This window comes from Paroedura picta, chromosome 3 (genome assembly GCF_049243985.1).
Source record: "Paroedura picta isolate Pp20150507F chromosome 3, Ppicta_v3.0, whole genome shotgun sequence".
NCBI lineage: Eukaryota > Metazoa > Chordata > Lepidosauria > Squamata > Gekkonidae > Paroedura > Paroedura picta.
In genome coordinates this window covers 103,314,479-103,340,727 of record NC_135371.1, presented here as the reverse complement: position 1 = coordinate 103,340,727, position 26,249 = coordinate 103,314,479, and the positions used below count along the sequence as shown (strand labels likewise).

Below are 26,249 nucleotides of genomic sequence, written 5' to 3'. Positions count from 1 at the left end.
GTCCATTAAGACAGGATGTAGTAAAAAGGCCAGAGAGTCTCTGGGGAGCTCTTATGGAGCCCCAGAGATCCCTGGTTGGGAATCCCTGTATTAGGAGGATAGGGTCTTTTAGGAACCCTGATCCCAAGCTGTTCTGGGCTTTTCAGGTCAGAGCCAGTGCTCTGCATTGTGTCTGGAAAGCCCTTTCAACACAGGACTGTTACAATTCCGGTACCCATTCCCAGACCATATCTCAGCTGCTGCATCAATTTGGACTATGTTCCTATAGCAGGGGTGGCCAAACTGTAGCTCTCTAGATGTCCATGGACTACAATTCCCATGATACCCTGTTAATGTGCTGCCGGCAGAAGCTCAAGGAAATTTTAGTTCATGAACATTTGGAGAGCCATAGTTGGGCCACCCGTGTTCTAGATAATTTCTCCTAACAATGAAATGATAATGATCTAACCTGGATCCGATCATAGCAAAGATTGCCCAGGATTGTACCTTGACTCCTTTACTGCCTTTCTTGTAATGCCTGACACTGGATAACATTGTGCTGGGCACCACCCCATCACATTGGCCAAATTTAGAAGAAGAGTTGGTTCTTATATGCCGCTTAAAGTCGCCTTCCCTTTTCTCTCCCCACAACAGACACCCTGTGAGGTGGGTGAGGCTGAGAGAGCCCTGATATCACTGCTCGGTCAGAACAGTTTTATCGGTGCCATGGGGAGCCCAAGGTCACCCTGCTGGTTGCATGTGGGGGAGTGCAGAATCGAACCCGGCTTGCCAGATTACAAGTCTGCACTCCTAACCACTACACCAAACTGGCTCTCCTAACCACTGGCTCTCTTTTTCACATTACTTGACTTTCAAGAAAGGAAAAGAGAAGGGACACTCAGTGGGCCAGCTGCTTTTCTCATAGTGCTTCACTCAGCCCCTGCACCCAGGCCACCTGTTGCAAAACCCGCTCTCATAACTATGCACTAGTAGGTTTGCCTCGTGTTACAAAAATCTGTTTGGCTCAGGACAATTTCTTACTAAAATCTGTCACCATGCTCCTGGCAGAAAGCATTTCCTTTCCTCTCTGCCCAATAGCTAGAACTAATTCATGGCAGGATTATACACAAGCTATGGATGGCAGTTTACCTTGAGCACCAATATCACAGGCCATAGATTCCTGCCAATCAAATTTAAGCTTGCAAAGTCTCATCTCATCCGAGGGTTTAAATTGGATTAGTTATTTTTAAACCTCACAGAAATTGCATTAAAATGAGTTTTTCGAGCACCAACCAGTCATAAGCAATTCCTACTGCAGGGCATGGGCTGCTCTTTTTGTAATTCTTCTCCATATCCCTTTCTCTTTAAATAACTCTGACTGATGAGACAGAATATCATATGCCAGCCTCTTTCAAAAGTTTTGCTGATTGTTGACTTTAGAGAGAATTCACATTTTGGTTTGGGGGGGATTTGCTGTTCTCTCCCATGGCAGCTAGATTAAAAATAATTAGAATGCATTACCCGTTAAGGAGACTGTTGGTGGAATGAATTACTAAGTATAAGATGGCATGCATTCCAACCACCCAAGAATTGTGGCAATGTCAAGCCACACCAATCCTTGTTTCTTCTTTTAAGGCATTCTGTGGATCATGGAAACAATCTTGATTGACTGGACATAGGGTATATTAACTTTGAAACACAGTCTGGTCCAGCTCTGTCAGCATTTGCTGCTATTTAGTCAGGTTTCTGGGCAAGTTTAGGTGGGCTTTAGTTGAACTAGGTTTGCATTTGGCTATTTCTGCCCATGATGCAACCATACCCTTGCAAAGTAAGATTGCCATGCAACTTGGGACTTTTTGACAATGTTGTATATTAATCTTTCTGGAAGGGAAAGAAAAGCTGTAAAAGCTGTTCTTTGTAGGCATTTGAAATCTTTTGAGAAGCCTATAAAAACATCATCATTATTAATAGAAACAATATGCCACCAGTATTCTTAGTTCAGGCTCTTGGAAGGCAAATTCAGGTACATTTCATAGAGAAAATCCCCAAAGAAACAAATTCTACCAGATTGCTACAGAGCCACAAGGCTTTTGAGATATGGCCAAGTTCCAGTCAATTGTTCTGGTTTGTACAAATGATCATAAGTGCCCTCCTAGATCAAACCAATAGTCCACCCAGTCCAGCATCCTGTCTCACACAGAGGTCAACAAGTTCCTCTGGATGGCCAACAACAGAGCACAGAGGCTGAGGCCTTCCCCTGATGTTCCCTTAGTGCCTCTGTAGGTTTCCCTCTGTCATCATGGTTAGTGGTCATTGGCAACCTTATCCATTAATCTGTATTATCCCCTTTCAAACCATTTATTCCTGTGGCCATCACTATATCCACTGGCAGTGAATTCCATATTTTAATCATTCTCTGTGCATAGTATTTCCTTTTGTCTTCAACCTACTGTCCATCAGCTTCCTTGGATGTCCGTGAGTTCCAGAGTTTTCAGAAAAGGAGAAAAAGTTCTTTGTCAACTCTCCACCCCATGCATTATTTTACAAATCTCTTATCATGTTTCCCCTTGGTTGTCTCTTTTCTAAACTGAAAAGTCCCAGATTCTTCTTTATAGAGAAGGTGCTCCAACCCCCTAATCATCTTGGTTGCCCTCCTCTGTACTTCTTCCAGCTCTGCAATGTCCTTTTGGAGGTATAATAAGCAGAATTATACACAGTATTCCAAATGAGTGGGAGGGGGGGAAGTCGATTAGCCGATCTTGCCATCTTAGTTAGTTAGCTAATAATGTCAAAACTGTAATTATTGTTTTAATGGACTTTTAATGGGGTTTTAAGATGTTGTAACCTGCCACGAGCCGCAAGGGAGTGGCGGGGAATAAATCGAATAATAATAATAATAATAATAATAATAATAATAATAATAATAATAATAATAATAATAATGAGGGTGCATCATAGATCCATACAGGGGCATTACAATATTGGCCATTTTATTCGCAATCCTTTTTAGTAAAAGCCCCTTTTTTCACTGCTGCAACACACTGGCTTGGCTCTTTCATTGAGCAATCCACTACGATCCCAAGATATTCTTCTTTTTTAATTTCAGCAAGTTTAGTCCCCACTAGCCTATACTTCAATGTAGAAAACTTGGTATGCTCACTAACAATGACACTATTCTGCATTTCAAATTGATAACCCAGCATGATACACTCACCCTTTTTGAAGGGCACAAAAATACAAATATGCAGGGGTTTTTCATAACAACTTGACCACTGTTCAATTTGCAGAAAAAAGTATTTCAGACAAAACTTTAATTTTTTAAAAACCTATTTGCGTTAAAGCAAATTCTAGTTTCTTATAAATTATTGCTGTGTTTTCCGGTGTTTCCACTTTGCCTTTAGAGTTCTGGGCTCCCATGGAACAGAATGTTCCTCTAATATTGAATGAGGGAGAATATTTGTTATGCAAGCAAAAGCAACTGAAACCTCATGCAAATACATGAATCAGTACTAACAGGGATATATTTTGGAGGTCAAAGGTGTCATTCTTTACTCAAATTCACGCCCTGGAAAATTCAAATGCAGCACTGAAAACATGATTTAAGATGTGAATTCTCAAATTGCTCCTATCATTTTTGAAAGAGAACTCAAGGTGGATGTAAATAAGAGCTTGGCTTGAAAGTATATTGTGGTTTAGGCTATAAGAAGTCTTGTTAAACAAGAAAAAGCAGACAAGGAACCTAGACCAAGAGACTTGAGACTAAATAAAACAGTACACTGCTAAGGATTGTGACAAATTTTGCTATATGTGAGCAGAATTTAAAGCAGGGACAAGTGAAAAGATACCACCTCTGGTTATTTCTCCAAAACTCTTTTTGTAATCAGCAATGCAAAGTTATGTTGGTTAACGTATAATTGGGTGTCTTAAACAGACAGCTGATTTATTTTATTTTAAATTTTCAAAGAAATAAGGCTATACAGATGTCTTGATAGAACTATCAGGTTAAATGCACTCTTATCTGTTGAAAATGAAAGTTAACAATAAATAAATCATCTATACTATCAATAACATTATGGAACGTATAAAATTATATTTTCCTTGCTTTTAAACAATAACAAAAACATACTAGTGGCATGAATATATACAACACAGGTCCTGACATATATTTAAATTACCGTAGCCAGCAGTGCTCAAAATTCTTTTAAAATGGAGACACTATAATAAATAGAAATGTTAAATATTTACAATAAAAGAACATGTGGAATCAGTAGGTGAACACATACATCCAATTTTTACAGAGGAAAACAATAGGCTTTTACAACTCCACTCCATTAACTTTGCTCAAGTTAAAGGGGAAACATATATTTACCTCTCTAGAATGAAGGAAGATAAATTATATGCATGCTGAGGTGATCTGCTGACAGAGACATTTGATGGTGTGTGTGTGTTTTGCTTCCCATATGACCCAATGAAAGATCGAACTTAAATAAAATGTGCCTGTTAGCAGGTGTGCTTGGCTTTTGCCTACATGTGATGACATAGTGAGCTGGTCATGAATGACCCTCCAATCAGATCATTTTAAAAGGTTTCAGGTTAGCAAGGGGACCATACATTGTTCCTCAGCTGTTTGGTTGCTTCAATGGCAACAACAGGATTATCACTTGGAATTTGATTTCCTTAGAAATAATGTAAAATGTCTTGGCTGGATTTGGCAACTCTTTTGTTCTCGGAGCGTTCATCTATTTTTTTTTAAACCAAGAATGGCTTTCCATTATGTGATTGTTCTTTCCAAAGGTTCCCAAGGGCCTGTTCCGTATGCATGCCCAGAGCTTTACCGACACTAAACTGGTCAGGGGTTCAGTTGTACATGGGAGATCAGTGTATACAAGGAGCATTTGGACTAGGTTCCTGCTAATGGAAAATTACTGATGAGATGCTAAAATGTTATATATACTTGCTTTTACCCATTATCTGCTTCTTAGGGTTCAAGACCTACTTGCTGTCCACCTTTTCAGGTGCAGTGGTTCAGGCCTGTAGCACCCTGAATGATCTTTGGAAATGTCAAACAGATACAATGAATAGTGAAGGTAAAGTATGTCATATTAATTCTAGATCACAGAGTGTGTAATCCAAAGCACCCTTACAGGAAATAAATTTTTTAAAAAGAAATCAACGTGTCTTTATTTTCAAGAAATTGTCTTTAGGACAATGTCGGGAAGACTAAGCTTATTTCAGTTCACTAATCTGGTTAAATAATTTTGTAGTGCTTGGGTTACCATTACTTTGGCACTTTAGTCAGGCTTGCAACACTGTCCTCCCCCCAAGCCCTTGCCAACCTCCATGGTCTTGATAATAAGTAGCCGGAAAAAACAAAGAGATTTTCATCAAGACTCCCAAAAAGTACTGCATATATAAACAAGTGTTGGTGGAACATCCATACCCCATATTTAGGCAACATGATTTTGTTAGAAGCCAGGTGGTATTTGGAACGTCAGCTGAAAAATAAGTTGATATGAAAACTAGGGCCATTGAAAAATCCTATCATCTTGTCCATAATTTGGTTATGTAATCTCCTGATTTCCTAAACAGACTGTGACAATAGGGAGAAATGATTAGCAGTGATCCACACAAACCAATTAAAGGGACACTTAAGGCAGATGGTATTACCCAGGCAGGAACAAATAGTTCAGAGATATTGTTTTAGTTTGAAAAGAAAGCTCCCCAACAGAGAAACTCCATCTTAACAACCACCTTGTGGCCTATGACTGACAGCAAAGAACCGATTTTTTGCCTCGAGACTAAAAGCTGAACCTACCATAGAAATCAAGCAAATAGTGGAAAAATGATAATTTAGACAAGTCCATCCTCTGTCCCTGATAAACAAAAAACCACCACCACTCTCTGCATCTAACTTCACATCTTCTTTTGAAGGGATAAAATAATTTAAATGAAGACATTCTGCTGCACCTACAGACTGAATTTGCTGGATACAATCAATAACTAATAGCCATTGCTTTACCTCTGTTGCTTAGGATACCTACACTGACATGGCCATATTTCCCACAATGCCCTGTGCCTAACACCACCCCTTTATATTGTAAATATTTTTGGAATGCCCCTAGATAAGAAGATGGACTCAATGAAGGAAGTTTCTGGTGGAGAAGGAAGGAAGGGCTGTATTCCTCCTTTCACCTTCGGATGTCAGAGAATTCAGACAGTTCTTCAGCCTGTTCAATGATCCCATGGGCTATTTTGGGATTGTGGCTCCCAGCTTTAGAATGAGTGTGAACATTCACTGGGAACCTGCCACCTCTTTCTCCTCTGGTGCTTCGAGAGTTCTCCCTGGGGTCAGATTCAGGATGTGCTATGATATCCCCTTGGCTGGCAGGCAATCTGAAGATTTCATTTGGTTTCCTCTCAGGTTCCAGAACAGAATCTTCTTGTGGAACTGAAGTGCAGAAGCTCAAGACAGAACACAGGCTCCCCCAATTCTGTTCACACTGTGCCTGGACACTCTGTGTGAGGGCTTCTCTGACCTCCTCTCCACAAGTGAGCAGGATGTTCACTAAGTCGACATATGGTCTAAGGGGGAAAAAATGGAAAAGCAAGTTATACACTAATATGTAAGCAAATGGTAATTTTAACTTGTGACCCACCAAAATTACTTCAGCCCATCAGCCAAACATTATGGTCTTCAGGTTCTTGGAACCTTCTGCCTTTGCAGTCTCAGGCAAGTAGAAACACCATGTGGTATATCAAGGCCTCTATGAAAATTTCATACATGGTCTGTGGTCACTTTTGGTCACTGATCACAATCTATACAGGCTTGCTCAGTCCTATGTTCTCCTCCATTGCTTACATCAATGTAATCCCATTAAGATTATCACATTGGTTGGCTAGTGGTCAACAATACAGCAGACTTTGCTGGTGTACAGAGGGAGGAACTTCACCAGGCACTTGCAAAGTGTGCACATATATAGAGTTACTTTTGCTGAAGATATAATTTTTTGTGTTTTTGTGCTTTGAAGCAGTGATTTTACTAATAATACTAGGGAACTGGGCTTTGTTTAGTTCTAAAATGCTGAACCCCCTGCATGAAGGCTAATGTAGCTCTTTGTGTTGCTTTGTTATCTATACTTGCTGACACTACTTGAACTGAGATACACTCAGGGGTGGATCCAGAAAAATCTTCCAATGGCAGAATTCAATTCCCCCCCCCCCCCCTTGCATCTCACTGATTTTCACAAAATGCTTTTTTTGAGGAACGGGCACCCAGATGAGGATCTGCAGCAGGAAAGGGGTACCAGCATAAATTGCCACTTTGATCTAGCTCAACTCCTAGTTATGTCTATAAGGCTCCATAATTGCTCTCATTGAAGAAAACAGAACTGAAGTAATAAATTAACCTGCCTTATATAAATGCAGGATTACTGGTCCTCCTAGCCCAGCATCATCTGGGCAGAAGCTTTTTAGCATCTCAGGTAGAAGAAAAAATCACCACTTGCTTCTCCTTGGAGAAGCCAGGGATTGAACCTGGAGCCCAGTGGAACCAAAATATATGCTCTGTTACTGACTTGTCATCATTCCCCCTGTATAAAAGTATAGTTACACATTAAAATGAACATGGGATGCCACAAAACATAGCAATCTGTGCCAAGTTTCCTTTTCTCCTTTCCTTTATTATACTGACATTGTGTATGGCATATATCCTTGCTTCCATTCCACATCACTGGATGGCAATTGCAGAAGTGGGTAAATACCTGCACAACAACATCCAAATAGTGATAATTTGTAGTACCACATAACACAGCGAATAACTCAGTGTGTAGTTTCACCCTGATATGGAACACAGTGATTTGGCTAAGTGCTACACTAAATTGTATATTTGTTAGGAACTATAATATGGGTTTTCTAGAAACATGATGAGATCATTTGAGAGGTAAGAAGTATATCATTTTGACCAGATTTAAACACTGGACAAAATACCATAAGTGGTGAGGAAAACAATTAGTGGTTATGTTGCCTCATAGGACAGTTATTTTCACCTATGATGAATGGTATTAAGTCTAGTTAACTGGCACAAACTGTTAACATCTATCTGTGTTATGAGAATGTTGTTGGTTCTAAAGACTCTCTCCTCTCTCTAACAGTATTATAAACACTACCAAATATTCACATGGATCTGAACTGAATAATGCTAGTGACCTTTCTGAGTACCCTGAATTGTACAGAATACACACCAGTAATTTTCTAAGTGAAGAAAGTAATCATGTCATTTAGTTTAACAGTGTCAATTAGCCAATGAGGTCAAGAAACAGATTAACAAAGCCAGAAGGATACCAAGAGAAAACCTGTTAGAAGACAGACCCCTAAGAGACAATAACAAAACACCACCAATGGTTACATATAGCTCTCAACGCAAAACAGTTGAGCGCATCATTAGTTGCTTCCACCCTCTACTGGATAATGACAGTACTGGGGGGCAAACCTTTTCTTTCACACAGACAACCCCCAGTCTCAAACTTCCAGGACATTTAATAAGGGTAGCTGCTTTATTGCAAAGGAACAAGAAGAGACTAAGAAAGGGAGATTGCAGAAATGCAAGTTATTACAATGCTCAAAACAATGGCATAACCTGGACTCAACAAGGACATATTAATGTGATGTTAGTAATATATGTAATATAATTTCAAATTTAACTCTCTGGTCTCGGGACAAGATAGTTGCCAGCACTGTTGTCACTTGCAGGGATGCTTCCACAATTGGGTGGAGGCAGATGGGGACAAGCAACTAGTTTCTTTTAACTATTTTCTCAACTGGGAAAGTGTTTGCCATTAATTACTAACATGGAATATTGGAGTCTTCTCCAATATTTTTGTGAACTACAACTGAACTCAAAAGAATGGATTAGTTCAGGGGTAGTCAAACTGCACCCGCTGGCAGGGGCTCATGGGAAGTGTAGTCCATGGACATCTGGAGGGCCGCGGTTTGACTACCCCTGGATTAGCTGTTTTAGCAAAGAATTATCATATGGCATCATATGGCTTAATTTGGATATTATGACACAGTTTACTAATTTACCACAATTTGCTTTGGCTGAAGAGCGCATGCACTCGAAAGCTCATGCCTTGAATAAATCTTTGTTGGTCTTAAAGGTGCTATTGGACTCAATTCTTGTTGTGCTCCTTCAGACCAACATGGCTACCCACTTGAATATGTCCTCAGCTGAAAGTCTTGGGAACAGTCTTGAATCCTAGACAAGCCAGTTGAGGATTGTATGAAATACAATGTTCTTATTTGATTTTAAGGTGAGGTACTCATAAACAGCTTTAAAAATAACTCATTATCCACCTCCATCCCTAATAAAATTGTTGCAATATTGTTTTAGAATCAAGGTCTCATCAGATGAGATTCTGAAAAATCTATGAAGGGATCTCCAGCACGTTTTAATTGGTGAATATAAGTTGTTAAGGACAGGGCTTCAGATTGGAGACTGAATTAGATTCAAGGTTTTGACTCTTACCTAAATGGTCTGGGACTCTGATATCTTCAGGACTGCCTCCACTCCTTTATTACCCCCCTCAAATAAAACCTTACGATCAGGCAGTTTAAATCTGCTTAGGATCCCTTGGCCCCAGCCTGGTGGAATGCTCTACCTGAAGAAATCAGGGCCATCTGGGACTTTAAGCAGCTAGAGAAGACCTATAAAACCGAGCTATTCTACCAGGTTGAGGGCAGAGAATAACATCAGGAAACACCTGGATCCACCAACCGGAAACATGATACAAACTCCTTCAAACTCCAACTGATTTCCTCAAGAAATGAACAACAGGAGGCGGTGGTAGAAAGGATTTGTGTCTCTGAGCCTAATATATATAAGCATAGTGAACTCTGGGTCAGAATTCTTCCCAATGATGCCCAATACAGCTCCACAACAATACCCGCATCTAGGAAACTGCATTAGTATTCTGTGACTATCTAAAAAAAAGAGAATTATCAGCCAAGTCATTTATTTGCTAGACAGTATTTAATTGGCCCCTGGAAAGCATCACTTCCAAAATTCAAATCAGGGTAGGCTGTGCCCAACATGCTGTGGTAACTTAAATATGCAGAACTATAGTTTAAAGCAGTGTTCCCCAACCTTTTTCTGGTTGAGGACCGCCTCCGGGGGTAGGGAGGAGCTGGCGGCTTGGGCGCTGTGCATGTGCATTTTCGCCAGCAGATGGCGCTAACACGCACGTGCAGCAGCTCCGCGCATGCACTTTTACGTCTGCTGGCGTGCCAGAAGCCGCACCTACCTCTCCCCCCCCCCTTCACAGCAAGAAGCTAGCCAGGTCACGAGCGAAGCGGGCACTTTGGTGGCGGCTTTGCTCGCAACCTGCCGAGCTTCTCATTGGGGGGGGGGGGGGAGAGGCAGGCGTGGCTGCCGGCGGCCCGGTACCAAGGCCTTCACGGCCCGGTACTGGGCCGCAAACCGGGGTTTAACGACCCCTGGGTTAAAGGGTAGAATTCTAGTACAGTGGTCCCCAACCCCCAGTCCGGAGACCAGGACCGGTTCGTGGATCAGTCGGCACCGGGTCGCGGGTCCTCCTCATCCTCCTCCCTCAGGGGCTGCCCTGCCACTCTGCCGCCAGCTCACTTTTGGTGCTCTCCAGCGGCTGCCATTGCTGGGGCTCCCCCTCGGCGTGGTACTGCACAGCTGCTGCTGGCAGCACCCCCAACGGGCAGCAGGAATCAGGGGCACCGGCGGGAAAGCAAGTGGAGCAGGGGCTCAGGCGGCAGCGACGTCCCTCAGCAAAAGACTACCCCCCTGGGCCTCAGTAAAATTGTCAAGCATTGATCGGTCCCCGGTGATAAAAAGGTTGGGAACCACTGTTCTAGTACATTGAACATACATAAGCCTTGAACATACAAATGTGGCTTGGAGAAATTACTGTTGGAAAATCTGGACTCATCAGCACTGACAATCCTGGTAATTGTTTTTTTTTTTATTAAGATAATCTTGGTAATTGTTGTAGTGCGTGCTTTGTGTGTCTCTCTGTGTGTGTGTGGGGGGGGGGGAGTCCTTTGTGCTGCCAATCACCTCCTGTCATCATTCCTCTGATTTATTAATGAAGACGAGGGATGCTAAATGTTAAGCAATCCTCTCTTCCCACGTGAAAGGAGGCAGTTTCCTACAGAGCTGAAAGCACTGCTGTATATGGATTCTTGTGAGAACATGTAATATGTACTTATGGTTAACTTGTACTCTGGTAATGATTTGATCTCATTCCTCAGGCTACAAACTCATCATTGGCTGGCTTGGGCCAGCCAGAAAATCCCCCACACTTAAGCAAAGCATTGCACAACTGTATATGTACTGTTATTTAATCCAAAGTCCTAAACAAAGGAGGAAGAGAAGAGAAAGATTGCTTCCTCTCCTGTCTAGAATAGTAGGAGTATTCTGAAAATCTAATGTTTGGGTTTTTCTTTAAACACTGCACCTAGATCTCACCACTCTGTGGAAAATACCCAGGGCTAAGATCTCTGCTAAAAACACCTTCCTGAGAAGAAAGCTTGGGAGAAATCTGCGTGTGGCAATGGCCGTTGACTTGTTGCAAATGCATCTTGAAAATATCCAGATTTTCTACATGGTAATTTGGAAAGTTTTTCAAACGTTCTATTTTCACAGGGTTGCCAACCTTCAGGTGCAGGCCTGGAAGTCTGGAATTACTACTGATCTCCGGATGACAGAGCAAATGGCTGCTTTGGAGGCTGGACTCTATGGGATTATAACCTGTTGTGCTCCCTCCATCTCAACCCTGCCCTCTACAGGCTGCATGGCAAAAATGTCCAGGTATTTCCCAACCCTAATTAGCCATGATTTGAATGGTTCAAGCTAGTCCGATCTTGTAAGATCGCCAAAGTTAAGCAGAGTCAGCCTTCATTATTACTTAGTGGGAGACCACAGGAAAGCCCAGGGCTTTTAGGCAGACGTAGGCAATGGCAGACCATCTCTGTTCCATCTCTTGTCTTGAAAATTTGCCTCCTGACTCAAAAGTGGCAATCGTAATTTTCCTGGGAACACAACCAACGGCTACAAGAGCCAAGCATAAACACAATCCCTTCTGCCCAGCCACTTTCAATCAGCCTAAATTGTATCTAGCCTCTGTTTAAAAATTTCCAAGGAAGGAGACCCCACCATCTCCTAAGGAATAGTGTTCCACTGAGGAGCCACTCTGTCAGGAATGTCTTCCGGATGTTTAGCTGAAAATATTTTGAATTAATTTCAACCCATTGGTTCTGGTCTTACCTTCTCAGGCAAGAGAAAACAACTCTGCTCCGTCCTCTAGGTTACAGCCCTTCAAGTACTTGAAGATGGCTATCATATCATCTCTGTTGTCTTCTCTCCAGGCTAAACAGACCAAGCTCAAAACAAAATGTTTTGTGCTAGTCTGATCCACAGACAAAACCTTTTATCATATCTGGCGCTATGCCATCTGCCAGCAAAAAGAAAAGAGGCCTACCTGTTCTTAAATTAATTGAGTCATATCCTGTATGGCTGCAGCATGATGCAACATCATCCAAAATGAGTTGATATTATTATGCTCATGCATAAAGCATTCAGAAATGCATGTAAGGATGTGTTTGTTGCATTTGTGTTACCAACAGAGCAAGCCCTGTAGTAAATATAATACCAATATTACTGAGCAGATGGCAGCAAGACTCTTCATTTTCCGATGACATGTAGATGGAATTGCAAACAGAATATGGCACCTTGTATCTGCCCTATGGATTCCTGAAAATATAAGCTTTCATTTCAGAAAAATCGTGACTGGCTGTAATGGCTTTGGGGAGACTAGCATATGGGGTGATTCTCTGCCTTGTACTCAGCCCTGTGAGTGAGTCAGCTTTGGGTTAGAAGAGTACCAATTTCTCCCCCAACACATCATTATAACCAGTATTACAAATGCCAGATGCTACAGAGAGGTGGTATATATGTAGGCTGAAGAGAAATACTGAAAAGTCACTTGCACTGCTAAAATCTGAAAAATAAAATGGATAATCACAAGTCAAGAGTTCTAGCCTCTACTTTTGTACGAAAGGCGTAACCTCAGAGGTAAAAATGGCCTGATGCAAGGGTGGGGGGCAGTTAGGAACTCCCTGAGTATTGGAGGACCATTCCTTTCTTGGCAGCAGCAGAACAACAGTTTACTTATACTAAAGAACATTCCCCAATAAAAGTTGAACTGGAGCAGTATCTACTTTAATTGAACAGTGCATGCGACAGAACTTTCAAACTGGGCCCTTCAAGCTGCAGTTGTCACATATAACTTGGAAACATGAATCTGTTGATTCAGTGAGTAAGGTAAGGTGCCTAATTCCTGTACAATGTGATGAGCCTCTCTTTTCAGAATCTGCAAATTAATACCCTCATGCCAGTTTCATCTCTAAGCACAAAGGCCTCAATTAAATATTTATTCTCAGGACTAAAGGACAATCCATGGGGGAGAACTATCCCTTTACAGTTCATTTCAGTAAGCCATTAACAAATGGGTCTACAGTTTAGGCTACAGAAGCTGACAAAATTGAACTCCTTTTAAACATAACCTGGTCAAAAAAGTAAGCAGCCAGCCTCATTCAGAATTTACTAGCTTCAAAGAGGATCAGTCTTGCAACCCTCTGTTGAATTGGAGTGAAGAAAAAGAGGTTAGAGAATTTCAGAAGGATAACTACAGTATTTGAACCCATATCTTGGCAGGTTAGAGAACTGTGACAACTGGTCGCAAAAAGTTTACCTTTTGTTATAATTCTGCATAGGTATGGTGTTTGCAAAGACTGTCATTCTCTACCCCCCCCCCCCAATATTATGACAATGATTATAATGAGCTATACCAAAAATTAGTATGACACATTAGTGTTCATATTTCAAACTAGCAGCATTTCCCTCAAGTTTTGTATGTTTCAGAATGCTAGAAACAACATATGAAACTTTTTAAAAAATGGAAATTCTAGCTTGATTTTTATGTGATACACCAAAAATGCCAATACCTAGACATGCTCTTCCCACTCATAACTAAAATCCAAGTTCCTATCCAGGGAATGTGTAACAATTATTTCAACAATAGCAATGCATCCTCTACTACCACTGCTATATATTGTTATACATGTGTCTTTATCTCTTACTTTAATGAGTTAAGGGAGGTGAAATTTTAGAGATGTTGTTTACTGAAGTTATATAAAGAGATTTATTAACTGATATTTCCAGTTGCGCTAGGAACACCTGTTACAGTTAACCAGGAATTGCATTTATCATGCTTGTAATCCTGGGAATAATGTGAAATTATCCCTAGGGGTATTGATACTTGTCCAGAAATATAGTTTTACATAAACACAGACCAGCAGCTTAATCCACAGTCACATGGGAAGCCTGCTGGAATTTGACTTAGGGTCACTTCAACCAGGGTTTTGTGAAACTCTAGGGTTTCTTGATGGCCCTGGAGTTAATCATTTTATTTATATATTTAAAATCTGTTAATCATTTATCAGTTGATATGACCATATATGGTCATGTTACCCCCCCCCCTCCCAAGACCAATAATGAGCCTGGAGGTGGGAAGCAGAGGGGCCATGAGTGGAGGTGAACACAGCTTTGCTTCCCAACCATATTCTGCATGATCATGCCGTATCTGAGGTTTCTCAATGCCTGGAGAATGTTTTGGGGTTTCTCAATGGTAAAGAAGTTGAGAAAGGTTGCCTTAGACTAGCAATCCCCAACCTGTGGGCCGGGGACCACATGTGCTCCTTCGACTAATTGGAGGTGGGCCCCGAAGGACGCCTCCCCCCCCCGGCCCTTTACAACACACTTCAGGTGACATTGTCTCCCATCACTCCCAGATGGGACTATCTCGTTGCAGAGAAACAAGCTCAGAGTTCCCATTGATTTGTCATTGTCATGAGTTAAAATTTCCATGAAAATAAAATGTTCCTTATGTTCATTGTTGTGGCGTGTCTGTATCTTATTTTGAAGGGATGTTTAAACATTACCATAGCGATCAGAGAGCGTTAGGGTAGTGGTTGAGAGTAGAGGAGTAAACTACCCCCCCCCCCCAGGCCTCAGTAAAAGGCGTTGAGTGGTCCTCGGTGATAAAAAGGTTGGGGACCACTGCCTTAGACAATAAAACTTACTGAATTCTGCCCTGCAGTATGTGTTGCAACCATATTTTCTCTCTTTTTATTTATTCTCTCACTTTATTTTGGTGATTCACATAATGCAAAATTGGGATGTGAAAACATCCAAGGCAGATGTGGGTGTACCTTACTAGAATGTGTACAGCAACAATCAGGTCCAAAGGGGTAAATCTAGACCTGGGAATGGAAACCCCGAACAGGTTTGTGGCAGTGAGTTGGGAAGGCTGCTGGCCACCTTTCTGCAATGCCATTTACACTTGACATGGAATTCTTAAGTTTGGAAGGACATTCCTTTACGCTCTCTTTCTTCGGAGCTACACATTATCTTACTTGTGCAGAGCCCGCCCTATGACTTATTTAAATGAACAAATCACACAAATGGTTTGGAAATGGCAGTAGTGCTATTTTGTCCCCAATAGCTCTGTGTACACGTTCAGATCCACAAGCTGAAGTTGGAAATGCAGCAAAATCATCCCTGCAGGAATGCCACCGGTATTCAGTGGAACCACTGGCAGTAGAGAAGGTAGGTTTTCTATGTGAGACTCCCTCCCACAAGGCCATGGCCCCAAGCTCTATGCGATGCCTACTTACTCATGCTGCAGCAAGTCTTTGAAGTGAATCATCTCCACAATGACATGGACATTCTCTTTAGCTGCAGAGCAAAGATTGTGCTTCTCGTAGCAGTCTCGTTGTAACTGGAAGACCATGTCCTTGATGGCCGGGCACTTGCGACTGATGCAGCTGAACCTGTGCCGTAAGGCATGAGCCTTGCATCTCAGAGCATCTTTAATAAAAGACTTGCCCTGAAGAAAGGATGGAAACAAACACACATGCTTGTACTTCATCTCTACCGAACATGCAAGATAATACACCTTTGTTCACCTCTGGGAGTTATGATGCATGAATGACTGGAAGAGCCTGCTCCATGTGCGAACAGGAGGAGGGCTGAAATGTCTGTAAGGCATTCAGTTACAAGGCTTCCCAGGCACAATACAGGCTCTCCACGTGAATGTCACTGGCCACCAGTGATGTATGTTACAGACTACACAGGTGCACAGACTACAGCTGGTTGAACTACATAGTAAGTTTTCATACATGAAAGCACTGTCATGTCACATGAAGCACTTTCAGTAGCCATTCTGTGATGTGTTTACTGTTCAAATTGGTCCCTTCCATTCTGCTGAAGATGTAGCTTCTCCAGAGTTCCATTCACTCTTTATGTTTGTGTTAAATTTGTCACAAGCATAGAACAACAATGGAGCCAATAGTGCTGAAGACAACATACAAATATAGTGCTATATAACCAGCTAAGTGGTCAGCAGATACTGGAAGAGGGCAATAATGAGTATGTGTGTATGTGGGGGAGAGTTATTAGGAACAATGTGGAAAACAGTTGCAATTCTCCTTTGATTGCAGTTACTTGACTGTACCATTTGGGGTTTCAAAAGTATTGCCAACTGCATCCTCTGATATTATCACAGAACACTTGCAATGCAAAATGAAGTTGTGCCTGAGAATATTCATTTGGTGTTGAAAGATCAGGCTCTTTGGCAAAACAATTAACCACACAAACCACAAACTAATGACTGCAAGTATTTGCTACAGAAGATAAACATTTCTCACTGAGCCTTAATCCAGATATTGACAGGTTATGTCTCTCCCCATTCTGGGCAAGATTCACGTAGGCCTAGTGGGAGTTCAACTCCAGTTGATTCTGGAGGATCCTGGCTAGCTGGACCTATATTGATCCATCTTCCAATGCAGATCTGGTTTATGTGTCCTTTGGTCATTCTACCAGAAGTGTAAGTATTAATTTTTCTGGATTGATCAGCAGCTTGATGCCAATCTCCGTATCTTTCTAGGAATGTCACAAAGATTCTTCTGGTCCTATCTGGGAGATAAATTACAAGATACTTTCACTTTGCTCTTTCGTATGTATGCTACCAAGTACCAACAGGCTCCATTTTGTTTTCCAGGCTATTTCACACTTATGAGGGTCACTGTTTAAGGTCATCTGAGAATGCAGTTAGATGACATTCAGATCTATTATCTTTGCCTTATGAGCCTGAAGCCAGCATTTTTTGTTAGGGGGACATTTTTTGTTGTTGTTATAGGGGCAGTTTAGCATAGTAGAGAGTGGTCTATTATGTGTTTGTACAGAATTGCCATGCCGATACTTCTAAATAATAAAGACGAGTGGTATAGCACACAAAAATGTTTCAGGTTTATTACATACTACTGGCAAAGCCTGTTCGTAAGAACGGGCTTTGAAAGGGTCACACCCAGGGTGGCAGCGAGGTCTTTCCAGGACTTTGAGAAATACTCCCTCTCCCCCCCCCACCCCCTCTTGGCCGAATGGCTTCCCAAGGGCCTTGAAAGCACACACGGGGCCTGTGGGAGGCCTTTGCAGGCCTTTGGGAAGCGCTCCCTCTCCCCCTCACCCCCCCTCAGCTGGATGGCTTCCCAAGGGCCTTGAAAGCACACCCGGGGCTTGTGCGAGGCCTTTGGGAAGCGCTCCCTCTCCCCCCACCCCCCCTCGGCCGAATGGCTCCCCAAAGGCCTGGAAAGCACACCCGGAGCCTGTGCAAGGCCTTTGGGAAGCGCTCCCTCTCCCGCCCACATGGCTCCCCAAAGGCCTTGAAAGCACACCTGGGGCCAGCACGAGGTCTTTGTAGGCCTTGGGGAAGCGCTCTGTCCCCCCCCCCAGCTGGATGGCTTCCCAAAGACCTGGAAAGCACACCCAGGGCCTGTGCGAGGCCTTTGCAGGCCTTTGAGAAGCGTTCCCCCCCAGGCAGGCCTCTTACCTGGGGCTCTGCAAGCGGAGTGGAGGAGTCCCTGCCTGGTTGGCTGTAGCAGCAAGACATGTCTGTGAGGCAAGGTGCGAGGGCTTGGTGAGGGAGGGCGGGAACTGTAGGGGCAGGGCCAATCAGGGTGCAGCTGGCAGCACCCTGATTGGCCCTGGAGAGGTCGGACAGTCCTTCCCCCAAGGCTGTTTCACAATTATTAAGAAGTACCAAATGGATAAGATTACAATATGTAGAACATATTGACTACCCTAACAAGTAATAGACAGCATACATTTTCATACTGCTCAACTCTGGAATTTAACAAGACATGTTATAAGACCTGCTGTGCAGGCTACATTGGGATAGACCACATAAAAGATATTTCATACTACACCAACAGCTATTGGAACAGAAAACCTAGTTAGCTATTCTTCCACTCAACAAGTTTGTAACTATAGCACTGGACATAAGAAACCGAGGTTCAAGTCCTTACTGGAATTCTCACCTACTTCACAGGATGGTTGTAATTTGTGCAACTTGAAATGTGTTTAGCATTATACACTTGAATCAAGTCTGCATCAGGCCATCTCCATTCTACCTGTTTGATTTTACAAATCTCAGTGAGTCAAGCAGAATATAAATAAAATTTCCTATGCACAGCTCAGTGAGACAAGGTGACCATAAATGAAACAGTATCTCAGTTCAGGGAGATAAATGGATAATAAATGGCACATATTAAAAATGACCATAGATTCTCTGAATTTTGAATTTGTTTAAGTATGCTGACCATTAGGAACTGGATCACCATTCCACCCTTTTCAGTTTACTGAATAATTACAGTAGAAGTTGACACGATTGGGCATGAAATTGGTCTATGAATTTAAAAACCAGGTTTTAAAAGAAACTTTGGGACCCTGCAGAAAGAGGCAAGGCAGTGGCACCATTGTTTTGAGCTGCAGTAAGCTCTTGAAGCATTTAGGAATCTTTGGGTTTTGGGGGAAAATGATAAAAGGTGACCCAATAAAGGTTTTTAAAATCAAGGTGAAACAGTCTTATTCCTGCTTATCACCATAGAGGAGAGGGAGAATTACTGGGTTGCAGTGTAAACACCTTCTCTGTGATTTAGAGCAATTCCTACTGCATATATGTGTGTGTGTGTGTGTACACATGCGTCAGCCATTACACGGAGATGCTAATTCCCAAAATGTCCATAGTTTCTGTAAGATTAGAGGCCCCTGCTCCGTAGCTTAGATCTAATTAGCCATGAAAAAATTGGCTTCTGCACCTCAACCTTCCTCCTCCACCTCTATGCTTCCCCCAGAAAGCAGAGGAAAGCCCCTACGGGATATGGCATGGTGGCTGAAGGTAGAATCAGTGTAAATTATCTCTCCTCCATTTTTATGGAAACAGAAGTATCTTTCCTTTAATGCTGCAGTGCTCAATTCCGATTTTTAACCTAATGCACCAATACAGGTTGCCAAATGATCAGGAAAAACAGAGTCTGGTCGGCTCTTCTGCCTTTAAAGTAAGTTTGATCTGAAGAAATCCAAAAAAAGGAGGAATGAGCGAGCTTGTTGTTGTTGTTATGTGCGAAGTCGTGTCCGACCCATCGCGACCCCATGGACAATGATCCTCCAGGCCTTCCTGTCCTCTACCATTCCCCGGAGTCCATTTAAGTTTGCTCCTACTGCTTCAGTGACTCCATCCAGCCACCTCATTCTCTGTCGTCCCCTTCTTCTTTTGCCCTCGATCGCTCCCAGCATTAGGCTCTTCTCCAGGGAGTCCTTCCTTCTCATGAGGTGGCCAAAGTATTTGAGTTTCATCTTCAGGATCTGGCCTTCTAAAGAGCAGTCAGGGTTGATCTCCTCTAGGACTGACCGGTTTGTTCGCCTTGCAGTCCAAGGGACTCGCAAGAGTCTTCTCCAGCACCAGAGTTCAAAAGCCTCAATTCTTTGACGCTCTGCCTTCCTTATGGTCCAACTCTCGCAGCCATACATTGCAACTGGGAATACCATAGCCTTGACTAAACGCACTTTTGTTGGCAGGGTGATGTCTCTGCTTTTTAGGATGCTGTCTAGATTTGCCATAGCTTTCCTCCCCAGGAGCAAGCGTCTTTTAATTTCTTTGCTGCAGTCCCCATCTGCAGTGATCTTGGAGCCCAGGAAAATAAAATCTGTCACTATCTCCATTTCTTCCCCATCTATTTGCCAGGAATTGAGAGGGCCGGATGCCATGATCTTTGTTTTCTTGATGTTGAGTTTCAAGCCAACTTTTGCACTCTCCTCCTTCACCCGCATCAACAGGTTCTTTAGTTCCTCTTCACTTTCTGCCATTAGAGTGGTATCATCTGCATATCTGAGGTTGTTGATATTTCTCCCTGCAATCTTGATCCCAATTTGTGACTCCTCTAATCCCGCATTTCTCATGATGTGCTCTCCATACAAGTTAAATAGGCAAGGCGACAGTATACAGCCTTGCCGAACTCCTTTCTCAATTTTGAACCAGTCAGTGATTCCATGTTCAGTTCTCACTGTTGCTTCTTGGCCTGCATATAAATTTCTCAAGAGACAAATAAGATGCTCTGGTATTCCCATCTCTTTAAGAGCGAGCTTGCCACCCTGGAAATGACTAAAAGGAAGCTTGAGTTTGGCTTCTTGCATTTTCAATTTCACTTCTTGCAGGGGGATTGGTCGTGAAGTTTGGAAACAGAATATATTTTCTTTCCTTCTTCCTTCAGTAGAGTTGATAACTTGGGCTCATTCATTCATCCTTCCCCAGGTTTCCTGGAACTGTGGGTGATGTAGCTGGAGGCAAGGTGCAGCATGTCCAGCTTCAAGAACTTTGTGCTGGGTGGCAGCACCCAGGGCAGGCAGGTCTGTTTGTACGCCTACGGAATCTTTCCCCCTACTCTAAGATCTTCAGTGAAGACATTGTCTTGTTTCATAAGAACCAAAGCAAGAGGGAGTGCTGTGACAACACAGCTCTACAGTGCCTTCTTCAGAGAAGGTTTGCCTAGTATCTTTTAGAAACCAGGTGTTTTAAACTCTGCTTCTGTTTGTTGTTCTTCTGCTTCAGTCTACCTGCTTCTCTATAGTTTTGATTTATTTTGAGACTGAAATGGTTATTTTGTTAAAGATAATGTGTTTTGCCTTTCTTTGCAACAGAAATTCATAGTCTTAAACAACATGGGAGGTGGGGAAGTGAGGCTCTTTGATGACTATGGCATCAACATCAATTTCTATCATAGTGCCATCCTATGAAGAGTTATGCTCTTCTAAATCAGCTGATGTTAATGAGCTTAAAAGGGTGCAACTCTTTACAGGTGCGTACAGCCTATCTTTTGCAGTAGGAAAAATTAGAACAACTTTAAAAATAATGAGGATGATGCAATCCTCACTCAGGAGGTAGCCGGGCAGCATCCTAGTGATATTTGAATACATAGAAAATACCTCAAATCCCATAATGGAAAATGAGAATTTTTTGTTCCCTTAAAAAAAAAAAAGACCAAGAAAAGGATTAAGGCAAACGTGTCTCAAAAGCAGTGAATGGACAGCCACTACCAATAATTGTGAAGGGAAACAGACATCCTTACATGTCCAGGAAATACGATCTAGTATTGCTAGAAAGAACTGCTTTCAAAGGAAAGGATCTCCTTGTGCCCCAAATGAACAGAACTCCTCTGTCTGCGAGACAGCTCTCCCTCCTAATACACAAAGTAAAGCATTGCTAACCTAGGGTTGCAATCTTTAGCAAACACACACATAAACACATAGTCTGAAAACTGCCTAGTGAAGCAAAATGCCACTGGCCTATCAGTAATGTTCTCCTTCCCTCCTGGTTGAAATGGGAGTGTAAGACATAATAACAGGATGCTTCAGTGATGCACAAATGGCTGGGAGAGAAAACAAAGGAGGCAAACTTAATACCACACACTGTCTAAGGAATGCACTTGACTCTGGTGGAGAGCCAAAGTATAGCTTTAAAAAAGGCAGCAATAGAATCATAGAATCATAGAGTTGGAAGGGGCCATACAGGCTATCTAGTCCAACCCCCTGCTCAACGCAGGATCAGCCCAAAGCATCCTAAAGCATCCAAAAAAGTGTGTATCCAACCTTTGCTTGAAGACTGCCAGTGAGGGGGAGCTCACCACCTCCTTAGGCACCCTGTTCCACTGCTGAACTAGTAGAGATGGGCTGTTTCATAGGAAGCCTTTAAAGTCTAGTATTCACCTGCTGACATTTATTGGAATCACAGAAAGTGTGCCAGATTTATTTTTTGGCAAAGCATAACCAGCATGCTGTGGTTGGACTGAGGAGCTCGTCTCCGGTAGAATGTACATCCATATTGGGAGACTCCTCAGTGATGTGAGCAGCCCTGCCTTCAGGATCATGTCCTTAAGATGAACAGAACTCTGTGGCTCCTACCAGGAGTAGTAGAATTCAGTTGGTATTAAAGAACTAGTTTTTTATACTCCGCTTTTCACTACCCAAATTGGTTTACAATCGCCTATCCCTCCTCTCCCTACAGCAGACCACCTGTGCGGCAGGTGAGGCTGAGAGAGCTCTGAGAAAACTGTGCTGTCACCCAGCTGACTGCATGTGGAGGAATGAGAGATCAAACCCAGCTCTCCAGATTAGAGGCTGCCACTCTTAACTGGCTCTTATGGCAGTGTGGTGGTGGTCAAAAGCGCTATCAAGTCACAGCTAATTTACAGGGTTTTTCTGCTTCTGTGTAGCAACTCCTGGACTTTCTTAACTTCTAGGACCTGACAGGACTGGGGCAGCCGAGCCCATCCAGGTCAGGGCAACACAGTTAGCTACTTAATTTACTATTAAAATGTTCACTACATTAAAGATGTCCTTTGATTCAGGAGTCAAAATGTTTTGGACAATTCTATCCACACAGTACTAAGATCTGTGAATCCAGGATGAAATCAAATTAAGTTATAAGTTTTTATACTGGTTTTACAGCAGTTCCCACTACTTAACAGGTAAGCAATTGTTTTATTTTTTAAAATACAACTAAACGTTGGCTTGTCTCTTCAGCAACAGGACCTCTACTCTATCTGCTTCTCCAGTGCATGCTTAAGTCATTGTGAGCCTCATCAATTAGAATTGTTCAAGGGGACAAAAAAGGGGTCATCCTCTGGCATATCTTTGTGTTCTCAACAAGCAATGGGTAGCCAAGTAGGCTGGGTTAGGTCTTTAGCACAGCAAGTATTTAGTTTTATTAGGCTTAATAATAACATAATTTTCAACTACCAGTACTCCTATTTGGCCTCATTTTCCAATTGGTGAGACTTGGTATCAATATATTGCACATGTGTTTGGATGCTAAAAAAAAAGAGGAAGAGTGAATGATGATGCTGAGATAGAGTGTTAGAAAGACATTTCTAAGCACTATGTTAAGACAGAAATTAATCCGCATAAAGAGAGATAATTGGGTTAAAGCAATGAAGAAACCCTTTTTAATTCAACATTAGCAACTTCTAAGTCCACTGGTCTCACTGTTACACTTTTCAGTTTTGTTACGCTTACCTGGGCGTCAAATTTTCCAGCATTGTGAAGGAATGTCATACAGATCTCATGTAATCCTCGGATTTCACAGGAGTTGTTTTCAAAACACTCAAACACACTACATCCCACATCACCAGCATTGACCAGGCAGTGCTGGATTTCGGCTGAAAATGAATAACCATCACAGTCAATTTCTAAAAATTTTGCAAGCACATGTCCACCAAATCACTGAAGCCAAGCCCCCCCTCCCAGCATCCCTGATGCAGGACAAAATCTCTTTGTTAAAACATTTTTAATGGTTTTAATGCTGTTTTATCTTTAATTGAGGGAAGTATTGATTTTACTATTTTACTGTATTAGGCTACTGTGCCTTTTTTTGGGTAAGTTGCCCTGAGCCGACATGTTGGGAGGGGTGGGGTATAAAGTCAATAAGAAATAAAAATAAATAAATAATTTTTGATGCACTGTTCAGTATCACATTCCTTGGATTTTTACAGCACTGTCATGAGGGTAGGCTGTGTGATATATAAGGTGTTTGCTACCTGGTAATTGTGCAGTTACAATAAAAGCCAACTTTTTAACATTCAGGCATATGAGCCTGCAGTCAATCTGTTTTTCTTTTCTCCTTCAGAAATACATTATTTCTGAAACGTGCAGCTCCACCAGATATTGCATGAATCAAAGTACATACCTTATATAAACCATTTCATGAATTAACTTTCTTTTACATACAAGGAACCCAACGGAGAAGCTGCAGACAAACTGAGCTAAGGATGAGATTGCTGAGTGCCCTTCTCCCTCGCATCAAATCTCAGTACATCCCCCCCCCCAATTTTATATGAATTCACGAAAGAAAAAGAGAACCGAGACAAAGGCAGAGTGCAAGCCAGCCTTAGGCTTAATATCCTGCAAAGAAAGCTCGTACAGTGTAAATTAAAGACCATAGACAGAAGTTTTCCTGTATTTTAAACAGCACATGCTTGGACAAGGGTGAATGAAAGTCACCATGGGTAGCAGTTCTATCTCCTTTCTGTTTGTGGGGGATCATCTTTATGTGGTATTTTATATAAACACAAGGGAAACTATGCACAGAAAATGGGGGAAAGGGGCTCTTTGTCGAGTGTTGTATAAGTGTGCCACTTGGAGCTGGGGGTGTGCATGTGCATCCAGGCGCCCAGCTGTAGTGCTTGTGTTGGCACCAGTGGGAAAGGAAGGGTTTGGATCACATGTCCTCCTGGCTCAAGCATCCTGAGAACGGCACAGAGCTGTGATTCACACGTGGCAGTCTCTAATGGGCAGTGGTGCATTCCTGCCAGTGTGTGCATTTAGGGAAAGGCTCACAACAGCCAGCAGAGACACAGCCGAATTGTGTGCGTGTGTGTAGGGCGACTACATCCCTCTGCTTCTTACTTCCCCTTTCTTCCAAGGAAGGGACATTGCACCATATCTTCTGCGCATAAAGCGCATCAAAAGGGTCACAGAAAGGAGAAGAACAAAAACCTCCTTGACCAGCGACATCATGGCATTCTTCTCTCGGCAGAAAAGGGGATTTCGCAGTTCGGCTCACTTGCACTGACCTCTGCACGTTTAAAGCGTTCTTTCCCCCTTAGCAGTCGCCAGCTTAACCGGTGTCCCGGCAGCATCTTTTGCTCTAGCAAACGCTCCCCTCCTCCGATTTTGCCTCCGGAATCACGGAGAACGTTAAAGCCGCCAAGCTGACCAGTTTTGCAACACGCCAAGGAAGGCAAGGCGCTCCCGTGTTCCTGGTTATTAAAGTCTTTGTTTCTGTGCTAAGGATCATAAAGAAGCCGGTGCTCTCCGTTCATAATTACCCCTCGCTCTAACTTTCACACTGAGGCTAGATTAATACCTGTGCTGGGTTTCTTTTGCCCATTTAAGGCACTTGGCAGGCTGGAAGAGCGGCCAGGCGCCTGCCTCCGGAGTTCAAATGGGGGAACACGTGCTTGGCAAGAGAGCTCCCGAAGCAGCCGGGAAGCATCTCTCTGTTCTCACTATGATTTGGGGCTTGTCGCCCCTCTTCGTGCAAGAACGATGCTCGTCTCAGGCCAGATATAGGATTCCTAGCGAAAATGCATCCGGGGGTTAGAACTATACATCAATGCACACAGACACACACACAAACACACACGCGCGCGCGCATATACCTGTGTCTTGCAAAGACAGCCGCCCTTTTTGGTGAGGGGCTCTGTCTTGGGCACCGTCCGGTGGATTGGTGGCTTCTGTGCCCACGGTCGACTTAAAGCTTGCAAAGATCAACGCCACGGTAACTAAGCTCCCAAACCACTCTGCACACATGGTTCTGGTTCTCCAACCCACGCCGCTTGAAGGCCTCGCCCCCTCTCACTTCTCGCCTCTTTGCAAAAAGGGCTAAGCTGTCGCGAGCTCGCCGGGTCCGGGCTGCAGCACTCAGGGCGGACGAGGAGAGCGGGTCCAAGTGCTAGAAGTGGCCGGGAAAGGGAAAGGATGGTGCCTCAAATATCCCTGGAAGCTCTGGTGTCACTTGAATGAAGGCGTCGAGCAGATGTTGCCCGCCGACCCGACCAACCGGAGCTTCTATTTCGCTCTGACACCACGCTCAGGGGGCGGGACCTACACGCTACTACACAATCCTGCGAGCAACTATATTTTGGGAGCTGAACTCGCTGCAAAGAGCAGCAGGTTGCAAAAGTGTGCAAAGAGCGATTGCGGTGAAGCAATCAGATCAAAACAAAAGGCTTGCAAACAAAAAAGAAAAGTTGTTAAAACAGGAGCCGCCCCCCCCCCCCGCAAGTTGTTG

General features: G+C 42.9%; 1 protein-coding gene across 1 annotated transcript; it reads right to left on the bottom strand.

The window, feature by feature from the left end:
• Window positions 1-2,828: 2,828 nt before the first annotated feature.
• STC2 (stanniocalcin 2) lies at window positions 2,829-26,040 on the bottom strand. The gene is made up of 4 exons (XM_077327034.1): window positions 25,618-26,040; window positions 23,474-23,616; window positions 15,742-15,953; window positions 2,829-6,561 (listed from the first exon to the last, which is right to left on the bottom strand). The coding sequence occupies exons 1-4, from the start codon at window positions 25,766-25,768 to the stop codon at window positions 6,168-6,170; spliced, it is 900 nt and encodes a 299-aa protein (XP_077183149.1). The 5' UTR covers window positions 25,769-26,040; the 3' UTR covers window positions 2,829-6,167.
• Between the last annotated feature and the right edge of the window lie 209 nt (window positions 26,041-26,249).